The sequence below is a fragment of the Panthera uncia genome, chromosome D1, assembly GCF_023721935.1.
Source record: "Panthera uncia isolate 11264 chromosome D1, Puncia_PCG_1.0, whole genome shotgun sequence".
NCBI classification, from domain to species: domain Eukaryota; kingdom Metazoa; phylum Chordata; class Mammalia; order Carnivora; family Felidae; genus Panthera; species Panthera uncia.
The window spans coordinates 20,754,878-20,780,743 of NC_064808.1; the positions used below are offsets into that span (position 1 = coordinate 20,754,878).

General features: G+C 36.3%; 1 protein-coding gene across 4 annotated transcripts in view; it reads left to right on the top strand.

Annotated features, from left to right (window-relative positions):
- The window catches only part of LRRC4C (leucine rich repeat containing 4C), a 166,246-nt gene extending 162,771 nt beyond the window's left edge, over nucleotides 1–3,475 (top strand). For 3 of the 4 annotated variants that reach the window (XM_049647842.1, XM_049647853.1, XM_049647860.1), the window contains one exon: nucleotides 576–3,474. In XM_049647842.1, coding sequence (XP_049503799.1) covers nucleotides 618–2,540 — 1,923 coding nt within the window. In that variant the 5' untranslated portion in view covers nucleotides 576–617 and the 3' untranslated portion in view covers nucleotides 2,541–3,474. Of the gene's footprint in view, nucleotides 1–575 lie in introns of all 4 variants that reach the window. The other variant, XM_049647870.1, reaches the window with a different exon arrangement.
- The last annotated feature ends 22,391 nt before the right edge of the window (nucleotides 3,476–25,866 follow it).

Genomic DNA, 25,866 nt, shown 5'->3' on the forward strand with positions numbered 1-25,866 from the left:
CTTCATAATTTTGAACAAACCATCCCCCAGTTTCATTTGGTACGGGGCCCTGAAAATTATGTAGCCATTCCTGGATAGGTTGGTAAGTCTGTATACCATGGTGCCTAAAAGTAGCCCTCAATAAAATTCAACTATTACTAATTTTGCCAGGGAGTTTTTAGTTTGTTGGGAATAGCCCCAAATCCTGTTTTCTGATCTTTTCCAATCTGGTTTGGACATTCAACCTGTTGTTGGGGTACATTTCATATGTCCTTATGCATTCAAGTCATAATTGGTTGGTAAACACTATATTAAGGTGTTTTACCTCATGCTTCCATTTCCCTGAGATTGCATATTTGATGGATATGGGCTGTGGATGGCTGCTAATTTGCAGTACAGAAACATTTTCTATATAAACATGAGCCGCATCACTCTACAAGGGATACTTGATTTGTTGTTTCCTTAGTCTGAGAAATGATGGCTTTAGCTGTTACACTGCATCACTGACATTGCTCCAGAAGACATTTGGAGGAGAGCTAATACTTCTTTTCTTTTCTTTTCTTTTCTTTTCTTTTTTTTTTTCTCTTATATTGCAGACTATTTGAACTCCAGAAGGACCAACACCAGATAAATTATGAATGTTGAACAAGATGACCTTACATCCACAGCAGATAATGATAGGTCCTAGGTTTAACAGGGCCCTATTCGACCCCCTGCTTGTGGTGCTGCTGGCTCTTCAACTTCTTGTGGTGGCTGGTCTGGTGCGGGCTCAAACCTGCCCTTCTGTCTGCTCCTGCAGCAACCAGTTCAGCAAGGTGATTTGCGTCCGGAAAAACCTACGTGAGGTTCCAGATGGCATCTCCACCAACACTCGACTGCTGAACCTCCATGAGAACCAAATCCAGATCATCAAAGTGAATAGCTTCAAGCACTTGAGGCACCTGGAAATCCTACAATTGAGTAGGAATCATATTAGAACAATTGAAATTGGGGCCTTCAATGGTCTGGCAAACCTCAATACTCTGGAACTCTTTGACAATCGTCTTACCACCATCCCAAATGGAGCTTTTGTATATTTGTCTAAACTGAAGGAGCTCTGGTTGAGAAACAACCCCATTGAAAGCATTCCTTCTTATGCTTTTAACAGAATCCCCTCTTTGCGCCGACTAGACTTAGGGGAATTGAAAAGGCTTTCATACATCTCAGAAGGTGCCTTTGAAGGTCTGTCCAACTTGAGATATTTGAACCTTGCCATGTGCAACCTCCGTGAAATCCCTAACCTTACACCTCTCATAAAACTAGATGAGCTGGATCTTTCTGGGAATCACTTGTCGGCCATCAGGCCTGGCTCTTTCCAGGGACTGATGCACCTTCAAAAACTGTGGATGATACAGTCCCAGATCCAAGTGATCGAACGGAATGCCTTTGATAACCTTCAGTCACTAGTGGAGATAAACTTGGCACACAACAATCTAACATTACTGCCTCATGACCTCTTCACACCCTTGCATCATCTAGAGCGGATACACTTACATCACAACCCTTGGAACTGTAACTGTGACATACTTTGGCTCAGCTGGTGGATAAAAGACATGGCCCCCTCCAACACAGCTTGTTGTGCTCGATGTAACACCCCTCCCAATCTGAAAGGGAGGTACATCGGGGAGCTTGACCAGAATTATTTCACATGCTATGCTCCTGTGATTGTGGAGCCCCCAGCTGACCTCAATGTCACTGAGGGCATGGCAGCTGAGTTGAAATGTCGGGCCTCCACGTCCCTGACCTCTGTATCGTGGATTACTCCAAATGGAACGGTCATGACACATGGGGCATACAAAGTGAGGATAGCTGTGCTCAGTGACGGCACATTAAATTTCACGAATGTAACCGTACAAGATACAGGCATGTACACATGTATGGTGAGTAATTCCGTTGGAAATACCACTGCTTCAGCCACCCTGAATGTTACTGCAGCAACCACTACTCCCTTCTCTTACTTTTCAACCGTCACAGTAGAGACTATGGAACCTTCTCAGGATGAGGCACGGACCACAGATAACAACGTGGGCCCCACTCCAGTGATCGACTGGGAGACCACCAACGTGACCACCTCTCTCACGCCACAGAGCACAAGGTCAACAGAAAAAACATTCACCATCCCAGTGACTGATATAAACAGTGGGATCCCAGGAATTGATGAGGTCATGAAGACCACCAAAATCATCATTGGCTGTTTTGTGGCCATCACACTCATGGCTGCAGTGATGCTGGTCATTTTCTACAAGATGAGGAAGCAGCACCATCGGCAAAACCATCACGCCCCTACAAGAACTGTTGAAATCATTAATGTGGATGATGAGATTACAGGAGACACGCCCATGGAAAGCCACCTGCCCATGCCTGCTATTGAGCATGAGCACCTAAATCACTATAACTCTTACAAATCTCCCTTCAACCACACAACAACAGTTAACACAATAAATTCAATACACAGTTCAGTGCATGAACCGTTATTGATCCGAATGAACTCTAAAGACAATGTACAAGAGACTCAAATCTAAAACATTTACAGAGTTACAGAAAACAAACAATAAAAAAAAGACAGTTTATTAAAAATGACACAAATGACTGGGCTAAATCTACTGTTTCAAAAAAGTGTCTTTACAAAAAAAACAAAAAAGAAAAGAAATTTATTTATTAAAAATTCTATTGTGATCTAAAGCAGACAAAATTATGTGTATTCCTCAGAACCTGTTTTTGCTGCACTTATTTACTATTTTCCCACATTTCATCCCTGCCTACCCTGGTTGCCATATTTTTCATAGGACATCTCAAGTCCCTAAAGAACTGGCCTAGGAAATTTTGTAAGAATTCTGTTACACTTTGAGGTTTTTATGGTGAATTCTAGTGGTGAGATCCAGTCTATTTTGTCTTTCTTTCTTTTTTTCCCCCTTTCCTTTTTTTTTCCTCATGCCCTTATCAAGTAGTCCAATGGGGAATGCAATATTAGAAATAGATTTTTAAGAGAGAACGAGATAAAAAAAAATGCAAGATCTTATATTTTTCATGTAATGACCTGTTCTGTATTTATGAGGAGAACCATTCAATGGCCAAGCAAAAAGAAAAAAAAAAAAGAAAAAAAAGGAGAAAAAAAAAAAAGAAAAAAAAACGTAAGCAAACAACAGATTAATTTACATATGAGCATCTATAAAACCCATGATCTTTTAAACAACTCTAGAACCAGAATTTGTAGTTCAAAAACTAAAAAAAATAAGGTTATAAATAAAATATTGTTGGTTTTTCTGTACCTGGACACAACTCATTTGTAGTATGGCTCAAATGTGAGAAACTTGAAGGTAATTAGATTTTCTACTTTCTAAGAAAGAAACAAATTATTGTATTCTTCAGTCACAGCATCAATCTCTATGGGGTCCTATTTCATTAGCTGACTTGAGTGTTGGATCTATATTCAGGGATGCTGTGGTATTTTTTTTCCTTCTCATTAGGATCACCCTTTGTAGAATGCTCAGATTAAAAAAATAATGATTTTGTGAAGTAAATTCAATTCCACTTGGAAGAAAGTTTCAGTATAATTTATTCACTGTCTCCTAAGTAAAATTCTACTGGCTAGCTAAAGTATAACAAGAGAATGTGAAGGTATTCTAAATTATCCAAGTTGAAAAATAATTTTTGGTGCTATCAGCAAATTCCATTCAATTCCACAATAATTAATGCCCTTCTATGTTTTAAACACTGATCTTAGTGCCGTGGGTACACAATGGACAAGACCTGCTTCTTGTCCTTAAGTCACACATGATCTGTATGAAATAAGATTAAAGAAATTTCAGCTTATGATTGAGGGCCAGCTCCAATTTCACTGTTAGGTGGAAGGCTGTGCATTGCAAACCCGGAATTTCAAAATATTGGGTTACTGACATGACAGAAACCCCTTTGCTTTATGGTTTCTTCCATCCTGCTGAAAGAGCTGACTCTCTTCTTTCAAATGCAGATTGCATAGCTGTAAAGATGTGGGAGTATGGATTTGCCATGATGGATGTGTGCATACCAAGAGATAGCAATGCTAATACAGTGGTAATTCACTAAAGGTACTTTAAAGAACTGGAGAAATTTTAGGTATGAGAACATACACTAGGTTTCAAGTAAAAAAGGAACTTGCTGGTTACTGGTACCTCGGCACCCTCCTGATATGTTAACATAGTATGTGTAGGACTTCTGTCTTTATCTGATGTGAAGCAAAACGAAGACAGACACTTTATTTTTCCTAGCCCTTGAAATCTGCCACCTCATTGGTGATGTAAGTGATGCCCAAACTGGAGAAAACTTTATCACCTAGTGGATGGGGAGCTTCTATACTCACGGTTAACTGCAGACTGGACTTCACACCAGGGTTTTGTGATCTCCAGGTGTGGAAAATAAATCATTGCTGGCAAAGTAGGTCAGAGAACTGGAATGAAGGGGAGGCAAATGCATAAGACCACACAAGGGTTTTACCTCTATTTTTTGATCACCAATTCTCTAGTAGCCGTTTCTGCCCTTGTATTATATCTCCCTTTGTTAGGAACACAATTCACATTTTACTTTTACTGTGGAGAAGACCCAAGAAAAGGGAAAACACGTGTTGGTTGTCACTGGCCAAGCTGTTCAATATAGAATGTACTTAATATATTCCCAAGCTTCGGATCACAAGGCAAACAAACAAACAACCCACCAAGGAATATTCAGCGAGTGTTAGTACAAAGAAGAGTGGTATAAGCCAAGAGGGAAAAGAATCCTGCCTTCTCTACTTGATTTGTGTTCACTGAGCTCTCTCTTTGCTGACTCCGAACCTCCATTCACTCTGAGCTGATAATTCTTATGGAGTTAGTCCTAGCACACAATTCCCCTTGGCTGCGAAGGTTGGCTGAACAGGTTGATAAATTCTAACTAGAGTGAAAGGTGAACTCAAAAAAGTTAGGTAAAAAAGCATACCTTCTGGTCTTATAGGAGATTATAATTGCTCTAAGGAATATATTCTAGAAGAAAATATATTGATGAAAGACTGGTTAAGCCAAACTTGACTTTCACAATAAATTTGACCAAAGGTCCTCATTGCAGGTTTTTGGGTTGAAAGGTGGAATGCTATAAATGCATTATCTAGATGTATGTATGTAGAGATTTATGATTAGCGGTGTCTGTATTTGCTCTGCATAATGTACTTGGCTTTTGGTCCTTCAGTACAGCAGCTGCACAGATGTATTAGAGACCATCTACACACTGTGGACTTCTTGGTCCTTGCAGAAGGTTCATATGACTGTTTAAACATCTGGTATATATCTTTGTAGCAAAACACAATTCTATGCCAATTGCTCTTTTCATTCTATCCAAAGGCATCCAAGTGGCAGTATTCTTAATACTCATGTGCACCAAAAATCTGCCATTTACAATTAACCAAGTTAAGGCAACCTGATGACAGGCAACCTGATGATAGTGTGTATGTGTGTGTGTGCGTGTGTGTGTGTGTGTGTGTGTACATATATATTTTTCCTACGTAAGGTATGCAGTTTGCTTCAGGGAAACATCGAAGATGTTTTAGAAAGAAGAATCTGCAACATTTTCTACTCAGGAATCCTATATACCTGATGATTACATCAATTACCTAAATTCTTCTGAATGTGTGCAAATACATTCTCAGTGACAAAATAGAAGAATTTGTATAGCTCATGCACACAGGCCCTGATACAGCTTTGCTAATTGTCCTTCATATTCTGAATATTCTGTAATCAAGTAACATCTTTTCCCAAGGTTTAAATAGGTCATTTGATCTTAGAACGTTGATCAGTGTTTGAGGAGGAAAATGTTGCCAGTCCATGATTGCTCTGAGCCCTCATAATCCAAGAGTTAAAAATCAGGATATTTGAGACTGCACACTATGAAATTTTGAATGTAGATTGCTGGCAAATTACTTGACAATAGAAAGGTATTTACATGGGAGAAGGAAAAGAAAGGCTTTTTTAGAATGGGAGTTACTGAAACATGAAAATAAATAAATAAATAAATAAGTAAATGGATGGCTCTAGAGTATCCAACATTTCCAAGGTAAATATAGAAAGGTGGAAAAACACCACCACCACCAACTCTGATTCCTCTATCCTTTTAGGGTAAACTTCAGGATGCTTAGATAAATAGGAGAGTCAAATGAGTGGTGGTTGAGTACAGTGTGGTGCTCTGAAACAATGTAATTTTTAAATAGTGTGTTCAACTGTTGATTTGGCTTTCAACTTAACTAGTTTTAATAAGGATATTGCAGAAAATCATATCATTAAATATCACCCACATAACATTCGGGTGACTGAGGAGTCAGACTCTTCTAGGAAACCATCATTGGTTTCTCATAAAATATATTAACACAGAGTCAAATCATTCATAAAAACATCTCCCTCTAAAGTATATGCATATATTATATTTTATTAGAATATGATTTCTGTACAAAAACTATTTTATTCATTTATTGTTTAAGATTTTAGTTTTAAGTAATTTCTACATCCAGTGTGGGGCTCTAACTTACAAACCTGAGATCAAGAGTCACATGCTCTTCTAACTGAGCCAGCCAGGCGCCCCTGTACAAAGCTACTTTAGATAAAAATGAGTTTTAAAATTGCCTTTAAAAAATCAAAGTATTTTGTATTCTTTTTCTTCTGCCATAAGGAGAAATATAAATTCTAAGAAACTCTGTATTAGGTAGAAACCAGCTGTGACACCATTGTCTTTCCATGCTCTATCAGGGTACAAAATAAGATACATCTGGCTCCATGAGAGAAGAAAGAAATGCAGAATGAATGACAGTGCACTATCAATTAAGATCCAAATTTAGATGCTGACTGAAGCATTCTTACAGCACAAATCAGTTCACGTCCTTTTATTTTTTCAAGTGCTGCCAGAAAACTTCGGAGACTTCAACCTTACTTAGCATTAAGAAACATACAAATTATGTATAAAATTGTAGAATTACATCGTATAACAAGTGTTTAGCAGCACTAAGTGAAACTGGTGTTCATTTTGATTTTGCCCAAAATAAATAAAAATAAAAATAAAAAAGGATGGGTGGGGGGGTTGCAGCATGACGATCAACTCAGTCTATTTTAATGAAACACATGATATTGGAAGATCCTTGTGTTTTGTAAATTTTGTCATGCACAATAAACAAGGATACTCATGTATCCACTGAACAAAATATAGAAAGTAAGGACCTACGAAACTCCAGACCATAAAGCCTTATCTTTCAACATTTGGCCCAGTAATTTAATTTCACTTTCCAGATTATAAAGACTGCACTTTATTATCTATTAGATGCTAAATTGCTGAATTTGAATTTGTTTGAATGGCCTCAATCTTGTCTTTATGCGGTTGGCAGAAATAGTGGCTTTTAACCCAGATGAAAGGGAATCTTCTGTGTCGTTTGAAGGAGAGGGTCTGGTCTTTGTGGTGGCCATGGAATCCCTCCTGATTTATGTCCCATAACCCTGAGAAGTTGGCAGAATATCCACCTAACTCAGCCCCAGGATATCCTAATGAAAATCCATTATGAGAACCCCTAGCATTTATTGTGACCATATATCAGTGAAGCTTCTGAATGACAATTAGTAAATCTCCTTACTCCTCAGCCCTTAGTTCCACCTTAAAGAGGTAAAAATATAGTGGAACTTAATTTCTATTTAAGCACAGTCGTTAGTTTTGTAACATGTATAGTTCTCTAAGAGAAATAAGTGACACCTAAACCCAACTCAGACACAAGAGTAATTATGATATATTTTATGGTATGTACTTTTTTATGAAAGCTACTATAAAATTTTAAATCAAATAATTTTTAATACTAGGGAGATCATAAGTTTCTTTAGTGATGGAATCATGATGAAGAAAACCTTAACAAAATGTGTAAAATGTCTCACAGTTCCCAGTCCTATGGCTAGTTCTATTTTGTTTTCAAAATAGTAAAGGTTTATAGGGGCGCCTGGGTGGCTCAGTTAAGCATCTGACTTCAGCTCAGGTCATGATCTCACGGCTCGTGGGTTCGAGCCCTGTGTCCGGCTCTGTGCTGACAGCTTGGAGACTGGAGCCTGCTTCGGATTCTATGTCTCCCTCTGTCTTTCCCCTGCTTGCTCTCTGTCTCTCTCTCAAAGTAAATAAACATTAAAGAAATTTAAAAAAATAAAGTTTTACAAAATGAAAGAAGTAATAAAGTTTCTCTCTCCAGCATCCCTCAAGCAGACTAATACGATTGTAAAGATATTTCTCGGCATAAACGGGCTGTTACAGATGAACTTTAGTTAAGCCTGACATTAACAATGTCATGTTTTGTATTCTCACCTGAAATTTTTTTGAGTCTTGCAAACAAGTCACTCTTAGAAAATTAATGCCAGCTTTTAGGTGCTCAACAGCATTTTTGTTTTTCTTTATGTTAATGTTTATTTATTTTTGAGAAAGAGAAAGAGAGAGAGAGAAAGCACAAGCAGGAGAGGGGCAGAGGAAAAGGGAGACAGGGAATCCCAAGCAGGCCCTATGCTGTCAGCGCAAAGCCTGATGCAGGGCTCGAACCCACAAACTATAAGCTCATGATCTAAGCTGAAGTCTGACCCTCAGCTGACTGAGCTCCCAGGTGCCCACATTTTTGTTTTTCAACACATATACTCACCCCATGTGGACATATATTTTATCTCAGCATGTTTTCAGATTCTCCAGAAGTACTATAAAATCAGAATCTGTCACACACAGCATTTAGTTACACAATCTCGAGTTCAACCCTAATAATATTGGGGACAATGTATATAGGTGAATAAATTATTGCCTAGGCTTTGTAGGATTATTGCCTAGGCTTTGTAGGAGTACCTTTTTTTATTTCTACTTTTGAACTCCACTTAAGAGATTTGATATTTTTATTATGATTAATATAACCTCTACCTCCAAGAAAAGTGAAGAAACCAGGAATTTCATAATGTTGAAAATATTTAAAAGCTGCAGAATATATATAATAACTTTATATATATAATCTATCTCTCTCATCTATAATTTTATAAACACAAATGTATTACCATACTTCCTATCAAAGACAAATACCAATAGGTATTGATTATTCATCAGAAAGTATATGCTAATGAGATAAAAATCTCATTAATTGGCCAACATGATTTCAATTTGTTGACATTATCATTAAACTCTTATAAAACTCAATTTATAACAAATCCTGAGAGTGATTTGTAATAGTTATTTAAAAGCCATTTTAGTAAAGAGAGTAAGCACTGATGTTAAGCAGTAAAAATCTACAATTAAATTAATGTCAGAAATAAACTGGGCTTGTGAAAATTAGTGGGATACCATTAAATAATCCTAAAGTAATTCAAAATAAAAATTGTGTGCTTTATAGCTTAGAAAGTGCTTTCACCTGTTTTCTTATTTGTTGAGCCTTGAAAGAATGGTATGTGAGTGTATTTTAATTAATGTGTCAAATTTTCCCTGAATAGTGTGTTTATCTGTATGTAAAACCATTAATATTTTTGAAGCCATAAAGAGAAAGGAAGAAAACAAAACCCTGGGAAAGAGAAAGTAAGTAAATGGTAGAAGTAGAAAACATGGTTAGATTATTTTTATGTTAGAATGTATTAATTTGCATACAGATTATGAATTCAACAACCTAAAGTCCAGGCACTGTTCAAGACTCAGGATGTACAACAGTGAACAAAACAGCCATGGCTTATATGAGAGGGTGACCAATAGATCTTGGATTTCCCAGACTTTCCTGGTTTTGGCAATAAATGTCCTGTATTCCTGAAACCACTTGATTTGGGGCAAGCCAGGATGGTTGGTCACCCTCCTCCAGACCTTTCTGGTAATTGTCACCTTGATTCCATGATTGAAATTAATGTGCTAATCTCATTGCTAATGGGAATGCCAGATTACGTTGGTCACAAGTAGGAAGTGGTCAAAACACCTTATTTCTAAGTTGAGCAAGGTCATCACATAAACAAATGCTGGCAATATCAAATTCCCTAGAATAATTTCTAGACGGCATTCTGTAGAGTGCAACAGAAGTGCAGAAAACAGAGCTTGTCCTCAAGGAGCAGTTATAGTCTGAACATGTCAACAATCATATTACCATAGCTGCCATTTACAGGACCCCTGAACTCCTCATCTCCAGGACGTACACAACTGTGTAAGGTAGGTACTGCTTTCTTCCTTTCAGGGAGGAAGAAACTGAGAACAAACTCTTTCCACCACACAAAAGTTGGAAAGAAAACCAAGTATGAAAGAGAATTGGCGTTTTTAGGGGGCTATCACAGGCCTTAATTTAGCAAATACTTTTATTATTCAGAATAGAAAACCATGAACACTCTCCTCAGAATATATCATGTCTTGTATTCTACTAGGTGATGTCCTCCTGGAAAACAGCCTTTTCTTGGAGACACGTTTTGGTAATTAGTCTTATTTGTTCCTTGAAATGTATTAATAAAAATGGTAGGCCAATATCTTTGAAGCACTTGATTGGCTACTGTGGCAGCTTTTGAAATATTGCTGTGTTGAATTTCACAGAGGAACTTCAAGTGGGAAACACGGGTCAGCTAGAATTCAAAGGTGAAGTGAATTAATACTATTATCATCATTAATCAGTTTTAGGTATTTTTATTTTTAGTGTTTCATTATTATTCACTTTTATATTCTAATCAAATGTCATTGATGGATATATTCATGAATAAAACAGTAACTAAAGGGTCATATTCCAGTTCCTTCCCATATAAAAAGTCCTCTTTACCAACCTCGATAGCTCTTTAACATCTCTTTAAGTAAACTGTTTTCAGGAAGTCAATAAAATCATCCAACTTATCTTTCCTAGAATATAACACGCTGTTTAAAGTTTTCTAAACTACAAGAGGTAAACACTAGGCAGTATCTTTTATAGGCTTTATTTATTTTTTACTTGCAAAGAAGCTAAAAGAGACAGAATACCCTAAAACATAAGTTATACCCCCAAAGAAAGAGGCTTAACTTTTGCAAATTGAGGATTCAAATGAACACTTCTAAATAAAAAAGTTAATTATTCCAACCAAGTGCTCCTGACAAATTTAAACCTCTGTGCTTAAGTTTTTGTAGTTATTGTTCATACTAAGTAAAAGCATTACCCTTGATAAGTAATGAATGCAACCAAAGAGAAGATATGATAAAACTAGATGAATACATGAAAGAATTAATTGGTTTTATGAACCAGGATTAAAGTACAGTGGGAAAGTTGTCTCTCCACATAAAGGTATAAGTGCCAGACTTGAGAATCGGACTCCAGGTATATATATATATGTATATATATATACATACATATGCATACATATATGTATAGGTATATATATATGTATATATATATATACTGTATAACAGTATTTCAAATAAAATATGACATATTGAATAGAAGAGGCAGTGCCTGTTATGTAAGCAGAGCTAAAGGCAACAGACCTAGGGTGTGTGGTTGAAGAAGGGGAAATCACGTTCACTTCTCATTTGAAGTGATGCCCGCGCTGCGCCCTAATGGATGAATAGGAGTTAGCAGGTGGGAGGAGGGGATACATTAGCTTTTCCAGCACAATGTACATCAAGGTCAAAGAACAAGCCACATCATGAATGATAGAACTGTAAGTGGTTTAATGTTGCTAGAGCAAAACATGCAATTTGGGGATTACTAAAGACAAAGCCAAGACAATGATTAAAGACCTTTCGAGCATGATGACCCTACTGAATTTAGCCTATAGATGGTGATGAGGTATGAATATTTTCTAAGTAATTGAGTGGTATCTTCAGATTTGAGCTTTGGATAGGTCACTTGTATGGCAGAAGAAGAAAAAATTAAGGCTAACAAGACTGGGCAAAGAGAAACCCATTTTAAAGGTGTTTTACTACTCCAATGAAGAGACGGTTGGTGGAAATCATAGGATATGTTAAAGGATCCAATTTACAAAAAATCAAGCTTAACCGGACTTGGTGTCTCATTAGATGTTGAGGAGAGGATAGGAAGTCAGGATTTGTTCCATGTGTTAGTAGAAATATGGAGGTGAGTGGGAGGTAGATGATAATGTTTATAGTTGGCAGCTGAAGTAGAATATGCTCTTCTAGATGGGTGCTGGGGAAAAAAGGTTACATCTTCACTAAGTTCTAGCTATATGGAGTTTGAATACTGCCCAATACTAAACTCTGCACAAGGAAGAAAACAAAGCAGAAAGAGAATTTATTGCAAGGCTTTCCACCTGCAAGCAGAGAAATGAGGCTACGGGAGCAAGGACTTCCGGGATGCTCACCGACTAAGGGATGTTTATGGGATAAATGCAGAAATTATTTGGCTTTTTTAGCTGCTAGGTTGTCTACTGGTTTTCTTCCAGATTTGGACCAGGGTAGCTGAAATCAAGGAAATCTGGAGACAATATAAACAGGCTTGGCATTTGGTGATTGGAGTTCTTTGCTGATTTCTGAGAAGAGCTGTAAATTCCTGTAAGGTTAGGTCAAGTTTCTTTTATGCACCTGTGTTGACCATCTCCATTTTGTCCCTGCCATACATGACTCCATTTTAGTTTGGTTCTACAATACCTATGACAAATCCAGGTAGAGTTGTTCAGCAGGAAACTTTCCTGGACTAGCAATATGAATCTTGCCATCATTAATAGAAAATTTGTAAAGAAAGCTGAGAAAGTGGATGTGACTACCTAATATGCAATACAGGAAATCCAGTGGGTAAAAGAGAAACATGAGAAGCAATATTTGATAGATATGGAAAGGAAGAGAAAATCATTTATTCAAAATCCATTAAAAATATTCATTTAGTATTTGCTACATGCCCTATTGCTAGAATTTGGTGTTATCCCTTTAAAGATGAGTCCCAGGCTAACACAGAAAGACAAATGGCAAAGATAATTATTTAATTGCAGCTGTGATAAGTACTATAAAGTAAAATTACAGGATCACATCATTGAGAATGTAAAACAAAGGGATTTGTTGTAATCTGGGAGGTCTCTTTAAAGCAGTGGCCTTTAAAGGGAGACAAGAAGAATGAATTGTTTTAAGGCAAAAAAAGAGTGGAGGCAAAGGGACTTTGAAATAGAGGAACTGGTCTGTGTTAAGTTCCTGAGGCTTAAAGAATCAGATGAATGAGAAGATAGGAAAAATATTTTAAGAGAAGAACCAAGAGAAGATTTATGATAGGCAGACAAATAGAATTTTGTGAAGGGCATAAATCCAATAATCTAAGAAACTTTAGAACATTCACTGAATTTGGCAGTTGGGAAATTAGTGATAGCTTTAGTGAAAACAGTTTAGAAATGATTTTAGAAATGATTTCTAAATATACATTTAGAAATGTAATATGTATAATATGCATGTGTGGAGGAGCAGCGAGAAAAGAAAAGGAGGCCATATTATAGTGAAGTGAGGAAATTAATGGAAGGGGGCAGAAATGGAGGCAATGAGATAGATTCTTTTGAAGGCATTAAAAGAAAATTGGAAGTAGAGAGATTAGTGCTGGTTGATGTTAAGAAGGAGAAGACAGAGGGCAAGGAAGTTGCTAGTCTGAGGAATTCAGACTTTATTCTATAGACAAGAGGATAGCCATAGAAAAGAAAAGTACATACGGGCAGTGTTCATATCACAAGGATTAATTTATGAGAATGAAATGGCACATCACTAAAATTATAAATCCCAATCTAGTCAGGCCTGAGAAAATGACAGGAAAATGCTGTAGATTTGTTTTTAAATATAAATTTTGTGTTTTCTGATCTATATCACATGAGTAGCCTATTATTACCTGAGAATACAGAGAATTTCCTGAGGAATCATGGACTCAGCATTTCCCATATCCAGACTGGTTTATAATTTACAATAGTTGAAAGAACAAGAAACAAATACTTTTGATACATTTCTTGAATGGCTAATTAATCGATTTTAGGAATTTCTTTCATCTCTTGATGTTCAACCAAGTAATAAAATTTGCATTTAATGGAAGAACAATAAAACATGAAATCCAAAATATTTCAAAGTCCATTATGGGAGTGAAAATAAGTTATCATCTATTAAATAACTTATTAATTAATGTCATAATAGCTTAGAGCAAAAGGGTACAGTTGCCATTTTCCAATGCCATCAGATGAGAACGATGATGAATGGAAGTAATGAAGGTTTTCAACTTGTGAATAGAATAAAAGATAATTCAAAGGAAAGTAGTAAAGTTGCAATATGGAATAAAGGAAACTTCTAAAGACCAGATTACAGGTAACTATCTTACTGTGGACACAAAAAATAGACAGGAAGTGATGGAATACATCTCTTCCTTCTCAAAGGCTTCTCATTAAATGTGTAGCTGCATCACATGTATTACTAATCCAACCATCTGAAAGTACTAAAAAGTTTTGGTACTTATTCCAAGGGAAATTATATTAAATTGGTAAATAAATGACAAAGATTTCTAATTTATTTTTACAGAACACATTATTTACAAGTGATCTGCTCATGCTGGTATAGCAAGATATAGCATGATACATTTATCAGAAATAAATTTACTGTTGTATTAATAATTAGCATTTCGAAAAGCATTTAAGAAGCCCAGAACCTTCTTGCTGAGCCATGATAACTGGGTTTTCCATGATTGGAGGGCAGGTCAGAGTAAAATATTTCCATATTAACCACTAAGTAATGAAAAACTTAAAAGCCATGAGCAGGTGACCTCACCTGAATCAAGATGGTAATTATTAGAAATTGGGGACACAGTAGAGAGGGGGGAAAAATAAGAGGTTTTCACTAGACACAATGTGTTTATTTTTATTTAAAAAAACATTTAAAAGATGGAATTGGTTTCATTAAGCTATTCATGACTTGGGCAGCATACTTTTTAGCAAGTAGAGAGGTGCTCCCCAGACACAGGTTGTTTAAAATATATATATATATACATACACACACACATATAGATATATAACTGTATGTGTATGTGTGTGTGTGTATATATATATAATTTCTCAATTTGTAAATTGTTAACGTTGAAAATAAAACTATGAGATATTTTACCAGCAGGAATAATTTTATTTTGGAATGCTAGAGAATTGCAATTTGTGACATGCAAGCTATGGAAAAACCGTTGGCAAGTCCAGAGAACCAAGGTGAGAACCCTCTTTTATAGAGGAAAAGGGGAAGTGAGGTGGGACTGTTGTAAACAGCCCATTGGAGTAAACTGGGTGTTCAAAGTGTAGTGGCTTTTCACTGGCTGAGGTTATGATAGATTCTCATTGGCTGGGCTATTGAGGGTAAGGAGAAAGTATTTTTTTCCTCCTGCTGGGGTAATAAAGTGTAAGAATAAAGTGTAAGAATGAAGAAGTGGTAGGGAGTGAGAGCCCTTCTGGCCTCCCAACTCTATTTTAGTAAGGTTTCCCTTTATTAAATTTCACAAAGCCTACATCAGTGGTTTAGAATCTCCATTACTTTCTTTTTCACTTCCTCTATTGGATTCTTACTAGCACATCATCCATGGAAGTCCATCATTATTTTATTCCATGGGTTCTTAGCATGTCATAAAATGGAAATTGTAGTGTAGTATTTAGATACAGTCCCTCTCTGAAGTTGATCATCTTCAATTTGTTTGATTATTTTAAGTAATTGACTGATTAAAATTTAATGGATTAATTAAAATGCCTTAAGCATCTCAACTCTGTCTGTACCCAGTGAATCAAATGTATGAATTGAGTTTTGACTTTACTCTTTATCTTTTTATTTATTTAGTTTTTTTGGTCCCTAAAAAAATGACCAAAACATGTTGGCAAAACAGGTGATTTTACCGTGCTTTATTTATCTTATACCTGGAAATAGTTCAACTTTTTCATACTTATGGAAAATGTCCTACATTTTAGAATATTTGTTTTATATGCTTCCTTTAACCATTGGGCACAAACACCGTGTGATTTAGCCATACTTTTTTTTTTTTTTTAATCACATCATACCCTATTAGATTTACCCATTGGTCATTGAGCTTCAGTCATAAATTTTGGAATAGGCATATCACATCCTAAAGGAAAGAAGTAGACTATCATCAAATAATCATATCCGTTCTAATTGCAACTATTCAAGTTTTCCATTTCAAATTTTTTTGCCTTAGTTGCCACCCAGCCACTAATTACAATCTTTTTAGCTTTTATTTTTATTTTCCAAATTTCCATTAAAATTTTTTGACTTTTTTTTTAACTGTATGACTCTAGTATTTGGGTGAGTGGGCATATGTGCGTGTATGTATGTGTGGGTATACATTCATGTGCTTTTTTACCATACTTATATTCTCCTTCCTTTTGCTATTCCCAGGCACAAATTTCATCAGTTTTTAGTGAATTTGTAGAATAGTTTATCTCTTCCAGTAGTGTCCTACCTTAAAACTTCAGAACAGGAGAGGGACATAGAATGTACTTTTTCTTCTTTATTAATTTGTGCACTTGCTTCTGACATTGAAAATATTGAATATATGTGGCATCAAATTCAAAGCCACATTATTTTTCAATATACTTTTCTTAATTTTCCTTTTCATTCTGAGAAAAACAGGTCTTTCCCGGTACGTAATTTGTGTATCTACATCATTGATAGTAATTATTAAATATAATCTTAATAAAATTATTATAGCTAATATAGTCACTGAGTTCTCAGCTCAGATCACTCTTAGGTTCATGAAATTGATTCTATATTCCACAAGTTTTCTAATTGCCTTCCCCCCTATATTTAAGAAAAAGCACTATAAGGCATCTGGGTGGCTCAGTTGGTTAAGCATCTCATTTCAGCTCAGGTCGTGATCTCACGGTTCGTGAGTTGGAGCCCCACATCAGGGTCTATGCTGACAGCTCAGAGCCTGGAGCCTGCTTCAGATTCTATGTATCCCTGTCTCTCTTCCCCTCCCCTGTTCATGCTCTGTCCACCCCCACCCCTGTCTCTCTCAAAAATAAATAAACATTAAAAAAAAAAAGAAAAGAAAAATCACTATGTTATTTTGGAAAAGTAAGGAATGAATTTGAAGATTTCATCCTAGAGAAAATTAGAACCAGAATTGCACATCGTCTTGATTCCTCTTCTCCTAATGCCTATTTTTAAGGAATAGGAACTCTCCCACTATACTGGTGACTTATAAAGAGACTACTTTGTTAAATCCTGTTTGATAAATAAGTCCCTCAGAGAAAGAACTGAAGAAAGTGGTTAGTAAATGTATATTTAACTTCACTCAGCCTCTCGTAGGTCCATAAAAGGGAATATGACCTACAAAGGTTAATCACACACAAAAATCTCTCTGGTCCTAAACTATTTCTGTGTTTTGGAAATGTGTTACAGAGTTATAGAACGCTTTCAGTTACCTAAAACCAAGACCTTGAAAATGTAGCCATGAAGAAATCCATTAGGGATGTAATAAGGAATAAATGTGAAAAGCATGGTTTATAATTTTGCAAAGTTGATGGTCAGTCCTTCTCTTGTCCTGATATTTCTAATGACTATCTTGCTAAACGGAACTGAGCTAATATGAGCTCCTGGGACTTCACCTCCTGGCCTCAATCATATTTCTGCCAAGCAGTGTGTTTTCAGTCTGAAGGTTTTTAGAAAATATTTAATATGATGCAGTTTTAGAATTTTTAGTTCACTTTGTTTTCCTCTAAAATATGGGGATCTTGAAAAGCGAAAAACTTGATCACATGATACTAAAACACACAGGTGTCACACATAAAGATGCAATAAATTCTAAAGTAAAATGCATACACCACTTACCAAATACCATAGAATTATGTCAGTGAATTCAGAAGAAAACTTTTACAAAACTCAGCTACATTTGTTTCATAGCTCCATACTCTTATCCACAGTTTATAGGTATTTCTGCCCAACATCCTCCTTAGTCTTTACTCAGCTAGACTCTAAAAACTCTTTTTAGGGGTTAAAACGGACCTTAAAAACCATAGATTTTCAATGTGGTCTCTTTTCTCTCAGGTTTCCCTTTACAATTATTCCATCCTTATGATTTCTCTAAAATATGCTAGCAGAGGTACGCCTGGGTGGCTCAATCAGTTAAACGTTGGACTTTAGCTAAGGTCATGATCTCACATTTTGTGAGTTTGAGCCCCACGTCGGGCTCTGTGCTGACAGTTTGGAGCCTGAAGCCTGCTTCAGATTCTGTGTCTCCTTCTATCTCTGTTGCCCACCCCCACCCCACTCATGCTCTGTCTCTGTCTCTCACAAATAAGTAAATCGTAAAAAAAAAAAAAAGATTTTTAAAAATACACTAGCAGAAAGCCTTTAAAATTTCAAATCAACTGACCAGAAAGTAACGGATAAATCAGAAATCTTGCAACTATATAGAGTCAATCTGCAGATCAGTTATGTGGTACTAAAAAGCAAAACTTCACTTTTAACAAAGTTTGTTTGAATTAGGGTCCGCAAACTATTACCTACCCGTCAACGACCACTACCAGTAAACAGAACCTTATTGCAATACAACTACTCATTGTCATAGTTTGCTTTCATACAATAGCAGAATAGTTTCAATTAGGACTATATGTCTTGAAAGGCCTAATATATTTACTATTTCACTCTTTACAGAGAGTTTGCCAACCCTTGCTGTAGAAGAAGGAAATTAGTTCCTGCAACTATGAGCAATCACTTATGTAGTATTAAATGATTTATAATAGTTTGGCTCTGAAGTCCCACATCTATACTCTTCAAAAGAAACTTCCTTCCACCGTCCCATTTCTACAATGCTCATTAGCACAGTAGGTTGAAACAGCATGCTATCTATGAATAAGTGAAAGTTTGCACTGGACATGCCCCCATGCCTTAAAATTTTGTCTTTGAGATTCCTCTCGTATTTCATTGGTTGCAGAATTTATTACCCCCCTTCAATATTTTTAATTGCATCAGAGCAAATCAACAAGAATGTCATTATCAAAAGAAAACCAGCCAATGGATTTTCATCAAAAAGGCTTTATTTCTGTAAAGAAAGGAATAAAGGCCATGTCTTAAATGTGAGTGTTCCCTAGAAACTTTCACAGTCGTTTATGCTTAGCTTATATGTTGGATAGATTCTTCAGTTAAATGCTGTTTTCCTGAAGAAATATTTATTTCCCTGTGTGGATGATTCTTTTTCAACTAGAATTATCAGGGAAATATAGTCAGGCCTAAAAATAAAAAAGACAGGTGTTCAGGCAACCATGACAAATTTAAATGGCTTGATTACTTCTCTGTGGTAGATGATTTGTTTTATTGTCTGAAATAACACAATTACATTGCGTTCTACTTCCATCTATAGTTACATCAAAGAGAAGATAAAAGAATAAATTAAGCTGGTTTCAAGTACATTTTGGATAATAATTGCAGAGGATTTGAAAGTTGGCAGGGCAGTTGAAATGTGCCCACAATTCACTAAAACTAATATCTAATATTTTGAGGAGTCTGACTTCACATCTATCTTCCAAGTGCTTTTGAACAAGTTCCAGATCTCCACTTGGAATAATGAGCAATAAGGAGATTTTTCTTTGCCTAGTAATCCAAGATAAGAAAAGCTCCTTTTCAGATAATTTTCCCATAAAGATTCTATCCATAGCCTCTGCTTTCTTAAATGTCTCACTCAGGCTCTCTCAATCCTGACTCTACATTAGAAAGCCCTTGGAAGTTTTTACATAATAGTGTATTCAAGATCCATGCATACTTTAGAGATTCTGATTGAGCTGGTCTAGGGTAGCCAAAGCATCTGTACTGTTTTAAAGATCCCATTGTGGTTATAATATAGGCTAAAGTTAAAAACTGCTGATCTAAATGTTTTAATAACTGCAGGCAGATTCTATGGAATGACAGACCCAATAGACTGTCAGTAGAAGCAAAGCGTAAAGTTTCTGATGGAGTTGGAATGGACTTGAAATAGCAAAGCAATGCATGGAAACTTAGTTGCTACACTGCATGTAAGCAGATAACTAGAATTTATCTTCCAGATTAATATTATCATACATGTATATGGGATGCCATTTGCCATGCAATTTCATACTCAACCAATACTTGTGATGGCTTAATGGATACAAGTATATATGAATATAAACTGACTACTTGTGCAAAACAGTAGTTGTCAACTACGTGCTTTTATCTATTACAATAATGAGTTTAAATGCTTAACGTAATCCTTGAGGCTAAAAGTAGTACATTTCAGATTGTGAATATAGACAGGACCTGGGATGTAGGAATAAAGAAAGTTATAATCCCCATCAATGGACTGTCTTTGAGAATGAGGGAGTCATATGCCTTTTCTGGGATAAGAAAGATACAAGCTTCACAGAAGACAGGAAGTTGAATTTCTTAGATAACTAGTCAAGGGTTTCCCTATCATATATCTCTCCTGGGGCAGAGGAAGATAAGCAGAGGATGGCAGAAAGAAAAGCTTAACCTTCAGCTGTAGCAATATGGTATGATCTTGTGATTCAAGTCTCAGAGGTTTCTAGTGAAATCCATGGTGAAAATAATGTCATGTGGTGATGAGCTAACAGAAAAGAAAGAACACCCAAAATAGTTTTATTCTTTGTAATTCAATGAATTCTAACACTGATCTTTTTTATTGTCCTCTCTCGTTAAAAAAATTCAATCTATAGCTCTTTTTGAAATATTGTGTTTTATACCAAATATTTATTTCACTATCAATGTTGAAATTTCTTACAGGTTTAATACTGTAATTATGATTCCTTATTTCCTTTTTTTTCTTTCCTTCCTTTTTTTTCTTTTCTTCTCTTTTCCTTTTTCTCTTTTTCTCTTTTTCTTTGTCTCATTTTTTTAGTTACAAAATTAATACTATTGTAATAGAAGATCCAATCCAATACAAGGATATTAAAGATGACACTTAGTACCCATGAGTCCCAGGTAACCAACATTAACAGTTTGGTGTTTATCTTGCACATGGTCAGTTTGCTTAAGCTACTATCAGGATATATAAAACATTGTATATCATATCATACAATGATTTGTTTCCTTCCAGGGAAGGAATATTTCCTGTACCAGCAGCTAACTAAACAAGTCTATAGTGAAATCCTTAAAAGTTAGCCCCCTGGATGTAGAATGCCTCTTTGTATCTTTCCTCCAACACTCACTAGAAAGGAAACAATTTAAGCTCTGAAGGCCCAGTTCATTTACCTGCAAGATGAGAATAATAGCCTAATTACATCACAAAATAGTTGTGAGGCTTATGTGAGGAAATGTATATATATAAAATGTTAGGACGGGGTCTGGAACATAGACAATTACAAATAAGGTATGGCTTTTGTCACCAATCAGCTATTATACTAACTTATGAATTTTAGAAAAGAGAAAGCTCCCAAGTCATTTTTCTCCAATCTGTTCAAGAGATAGTTTCCAGTGTACTAAGCTAGGACATTTGACAGCAAGACCCCTGCAGCAGCCAAGTGGGACCAGAGCTTTATTTCTGGGAATATCTTGATTTAAGCTAGATATGAATGGGTATTTTAAAATAATTCTGTATAGAAGGATATTCAAGTCAAAAGCAAGTAGTGGTGCTGATGGAACGACACAGTGATTATTTTTCAGTTGTTTTGTTTACTGGGGAGAGGTCATGAGTGTATGAGTGAAGCAGACCAGTGAGAAAGCAATGACTTTTTTCTTTTTTTTTAATGTTTTGTTTATTGTTGAGAAACAGAGAGTGCAAGTGGGGGAGAGGCAGAGAGAGGGGGACAGATGATCCAAAGTGGGCTCCATGCTGAAAGCAGAGAGCCCAATACGAGGCTGGAATTCACAAAACTTGAGATCATGACCTGAGCTGAAGTTGGATACTTAACCACCTGTGCTACCCAGGTACCCCGAACAATGACTTTTTTCTTAAACCCTTTCCTGAGAAAAGCTTATACTTTACCTTTTAGGAAAAAGAGACACACCCATAGTTAAAGCACTAGATACTCTATTTCATTTGGCTGGTATATATTTTATCCTTAATGCTATCTGTAGAATAGGTTCTCAGTACACATGGACGAGTGGATGGACAGATAAATGAATGGTTGGATGAATAAAACATATGACCTTCCATCCCATTCCTGCTTTCTACTAAAAAGACTAAGAAAGCCCACAGAGGGCTGGATGTAAGAGTATGTCTTTGGGTCAGTCAGAATGTCTCTAATAACTTCTCATTCATCGCAGGACTCTAAATTTTCTCATCTCCTAATTGGGGCTCATATTCCCTCAGTGTTATGGTATATGGATTAATTAAGGAAAAACAATTTCTCATATAATAAGTATTATTATTAATTGAATAGTTTTATTAAAAAGAAATGGAGTGGAATGATGCACTAAAATTTGAGTTTTATATGGGCCTGGCACAATGCAGGTGATGATGAAATATTGAATGAATGAATGAATGAATGAATAAGTGAATGGATGAAAACATCCAGGTAAAATGAAATCGAAGCTAAGCTTCTGATATTTCACACTATATCTAGAGGTGATGGTGAAAAATGATTATTCACACACTATAGCACGAGCCATCAAACTGTGGGCCAGCTGTGGGACAAATCCATTCCCCTGCCCTGTTTTTGCATGACTCATGTTGATATAAAATTTATGGAAATATATTTTCCCTCTGGATGTCTAAGTGCTGACAAAATAGCCGTTGACCTACAAAGCCTAAAATATTTTCTATCTAGTTGTTTGAAGAAAAAGTTTGTCAAGCCAACACAATACTATAAGCTCCAGCAATGGTGGACTAAATTTGATATCAACACTATTATCTACTCAGCACCTAACTCTCTGCCTGGCATATAGTACACACTCACTTAATGACTATTTAATGGATTATTAAATAAACGTATCAACATACTCTTTCCTCCTCAACTCCCCATGGATTAATCTTCACCAAAGGAAATATTTGCCATCAGAGTTTGCAAAACCAGAGATTTTAAGTTTTACTAATGTAGGATAAGTAATTTGAGACTGAAGACCACATTTTTAAAGTGCAAAGTGTTCCAAGAACATCTTAGAAACAGAGTGTATGTAACGATGGGAAATTATTTTTCAGTTGCCTCTAGAGACAGTGGTCCCCCACTTCATGGTTGAGGTTCTGGCACTGTGCACTTCCTCATGTGGATGTCGCATGAAAGATGATTTTAAAAAGTGGAAAAGCTTCTTAAGCATGGAGTTTACCTGGGAGCATTTGTCTTTTTCTGGCCCTTCTTCTGCTCTTGAAAAATTTCAGGTGGGCAAAACTGCATATCCAATTATGCTAATGAAACCACAGAAGAGGCTCCCTGGCTTCACACTGTGTGGTGTTCATCGTTTGGAAAGATTTCCTGTTAATACGGTTCTCTGGACTGCAAGAGCTGTGTGACTTAAAGTTAAGCACTTTCAAGATTGTCAATATAAATAGAAGAGAGTCTATTAATGCTATATGCCCTTTACTGCTATTTATAAAATCTATCAGCCATTTTTTTTTCACATTTCCCTCTTTGTTTTTGTGCTTGGAAAATTTTCTACTTTGGTTTCCTTTGGTCTTTTAATATAAATCACTGCAAATCCTTTTTTGAAGTAGGTAAGGTAACCATAATTGCTGAATATATATAAACTGTACTTATGCTCTTGCTTCTAAGACATATCAGTTAATGATTCTCTCCCCTAAATCAAACAAGCAATATATATTTATTTACAGGTGATGACCCCAACACAATAACCATGGGATTCTAGGTAAGCTTACAAATGGAAGCCACATACCATGCATCTAAATATTTAAAAGTTATAAATTAATAAATAGGCAAATAAAATATATACTATTCTCCTACATTGACAAATGTGCCTTTATTCTAGCTGGTATGAATTTAACTTTCTCGGCCTCTCAGAATGTGGTGGCTCAGGGAGAGTCATGGTAAAGCCCTATAGCCCTCTCTTCTCCGCCTCCTTGTACTATCAACACTTCTAGGGACCAGGGAGACAATAAACCCCCCAAGCCCACCACACTGCCCCTTCACCATCCCTCAGGACATGAGATGTGCCATAGTCTACCTTAAGTTGGCCCAGGGATGTTTAGGTAGAGAAATCTAGGCTCTCGGTAACTGAAGTATGGATTAAAATGTGGGTGTAGGCTTTGATGGGCATGTTCTTTTGACCCTGTGGTTTCTTCACTCCATGGGAGTTCTCCAAGAGAGAACCAGTAGACCAGAGCAGGCCTTCTAGATCCTTGGGACCCTGGCATGGGCTCCTCCAGAGTGTGGTACTGTGTAATACAATGGAAAGAACATTAACATTGAAGTCAACTGTAGGTTCAAATTTCAACTCTGCCTGTTATTGAAATTCTGACCCCGGTCAAGTTACCCAACTCTCTGAAGTTGGTTTTCTATCTGCCAACTTTCCTATGAATTTGTTGTGACATATAAATATAATAATGGATATAAAGCATTAGCATGGGGCTTTATGTTTAGTAGACATTTTAAAAATGTTGGTTCTTTTTACTGTGGTGCAATTAATAAATAGTTAGTAAATAGCTATAAAATCCCCAGGCTTGTGTCTGGTAAAAGCTGGTATACAAAATATTATAAAGAAGTAGCATTATATACAAAGTAATATAAGTAAGTGATATTATAAACAAAATATAATAAAAAAAGAAAAACATATATAGAATGCTTGTTGTATACAGTGCTAAGCTTTTTACATAAATGATGTCAAATTAGCCCACAGGTTAAGTGTTATTGGTAGCCACTTTATCGAAGAGCAGATTGTGTTGGCATATGGTTAACTGATTTAGAAAGAAATACAGCAGGGACTAAAACCCAGGTCTAAATCCATAGTCCATGCTTCTAACTATTCATAACCTCAAGGAATTTGTTAGAGTAGGACTAACATAAAGCAAATCACCAAGAAAGCATTAAATAATTAATTATTAAAGTTAGTATAGCAAAACCCAGCTTTCAGTTCTCAGAATAGTATTTACAACAAAGGCTTGTTTAAAGGCATTATCTTCAGGGTGCCTGGGTGGCTCAGTTGGTTAGGAGTCTGACTCTTGATTTCCGCTCAGTTCACACTCTCACCATTCATGAGATCAAGGCCTGTATGGGGCCCTGCAGTTTGGGATTTTCTCTCTTCCTCTCTCTCTCTCTGTGCTCCTGCCCAATCCACTTGTGCACGCACTCTTCCTCTAACTCTTTCAAAATAAATAAACTTAAAAAAAGAAAGGCACCGTTTTTAAATTAAAATGTATTGTTTTCTAGAATGGGGTTTTCCCCCTCAGTTTAATGAATGCACAGTTTTTGTGAAGACATCTCCAAACTCCATTAACCTTTTCAAGAAAGTGTCGAATCCAGGCATAGCTTTACTCGGACACATTATGCCGGCTACTAAATCCAGCACCGCCATTCCACTATGAACTCTGAAGATCACAACCTAGGCAGCACTTGTCTTAAAATGCAGACTCCAAGGTCCCACCTAACCCCAAGGAATCGGATCCTCTGAATGTATGTCCAGGCATCTGAATTTAGCAAGCATTTCACGATAATTCTTAACACGTACTCCTCTGTGACCCTTCACTCTTTCCCTGACTTAATTGGGGAGGGGCCAATTTGTTTTTGTAAATCGCTTGTCAGATGATTTTAATTTTGTAGCCAAGGTTGAAAACTCCTGGCAGGAGAAACTTTTCTTTAGAATGGAAGATCTCAGGTAGAATGAAGTTGAAAGTACCAAAGACTGCCCTGATGTATTCAGCACGTCTATTCTTTAAGGCTTAATTGTTCACTACGTGCCAGACCCTTTGCGTGAAAGTGGGCCTAGGGAAGAAAGGGACAAGATACCTGCTTTCACATATCATGAATCTGAAGGAAGAGACCCGTGAACAACTAACAGGTA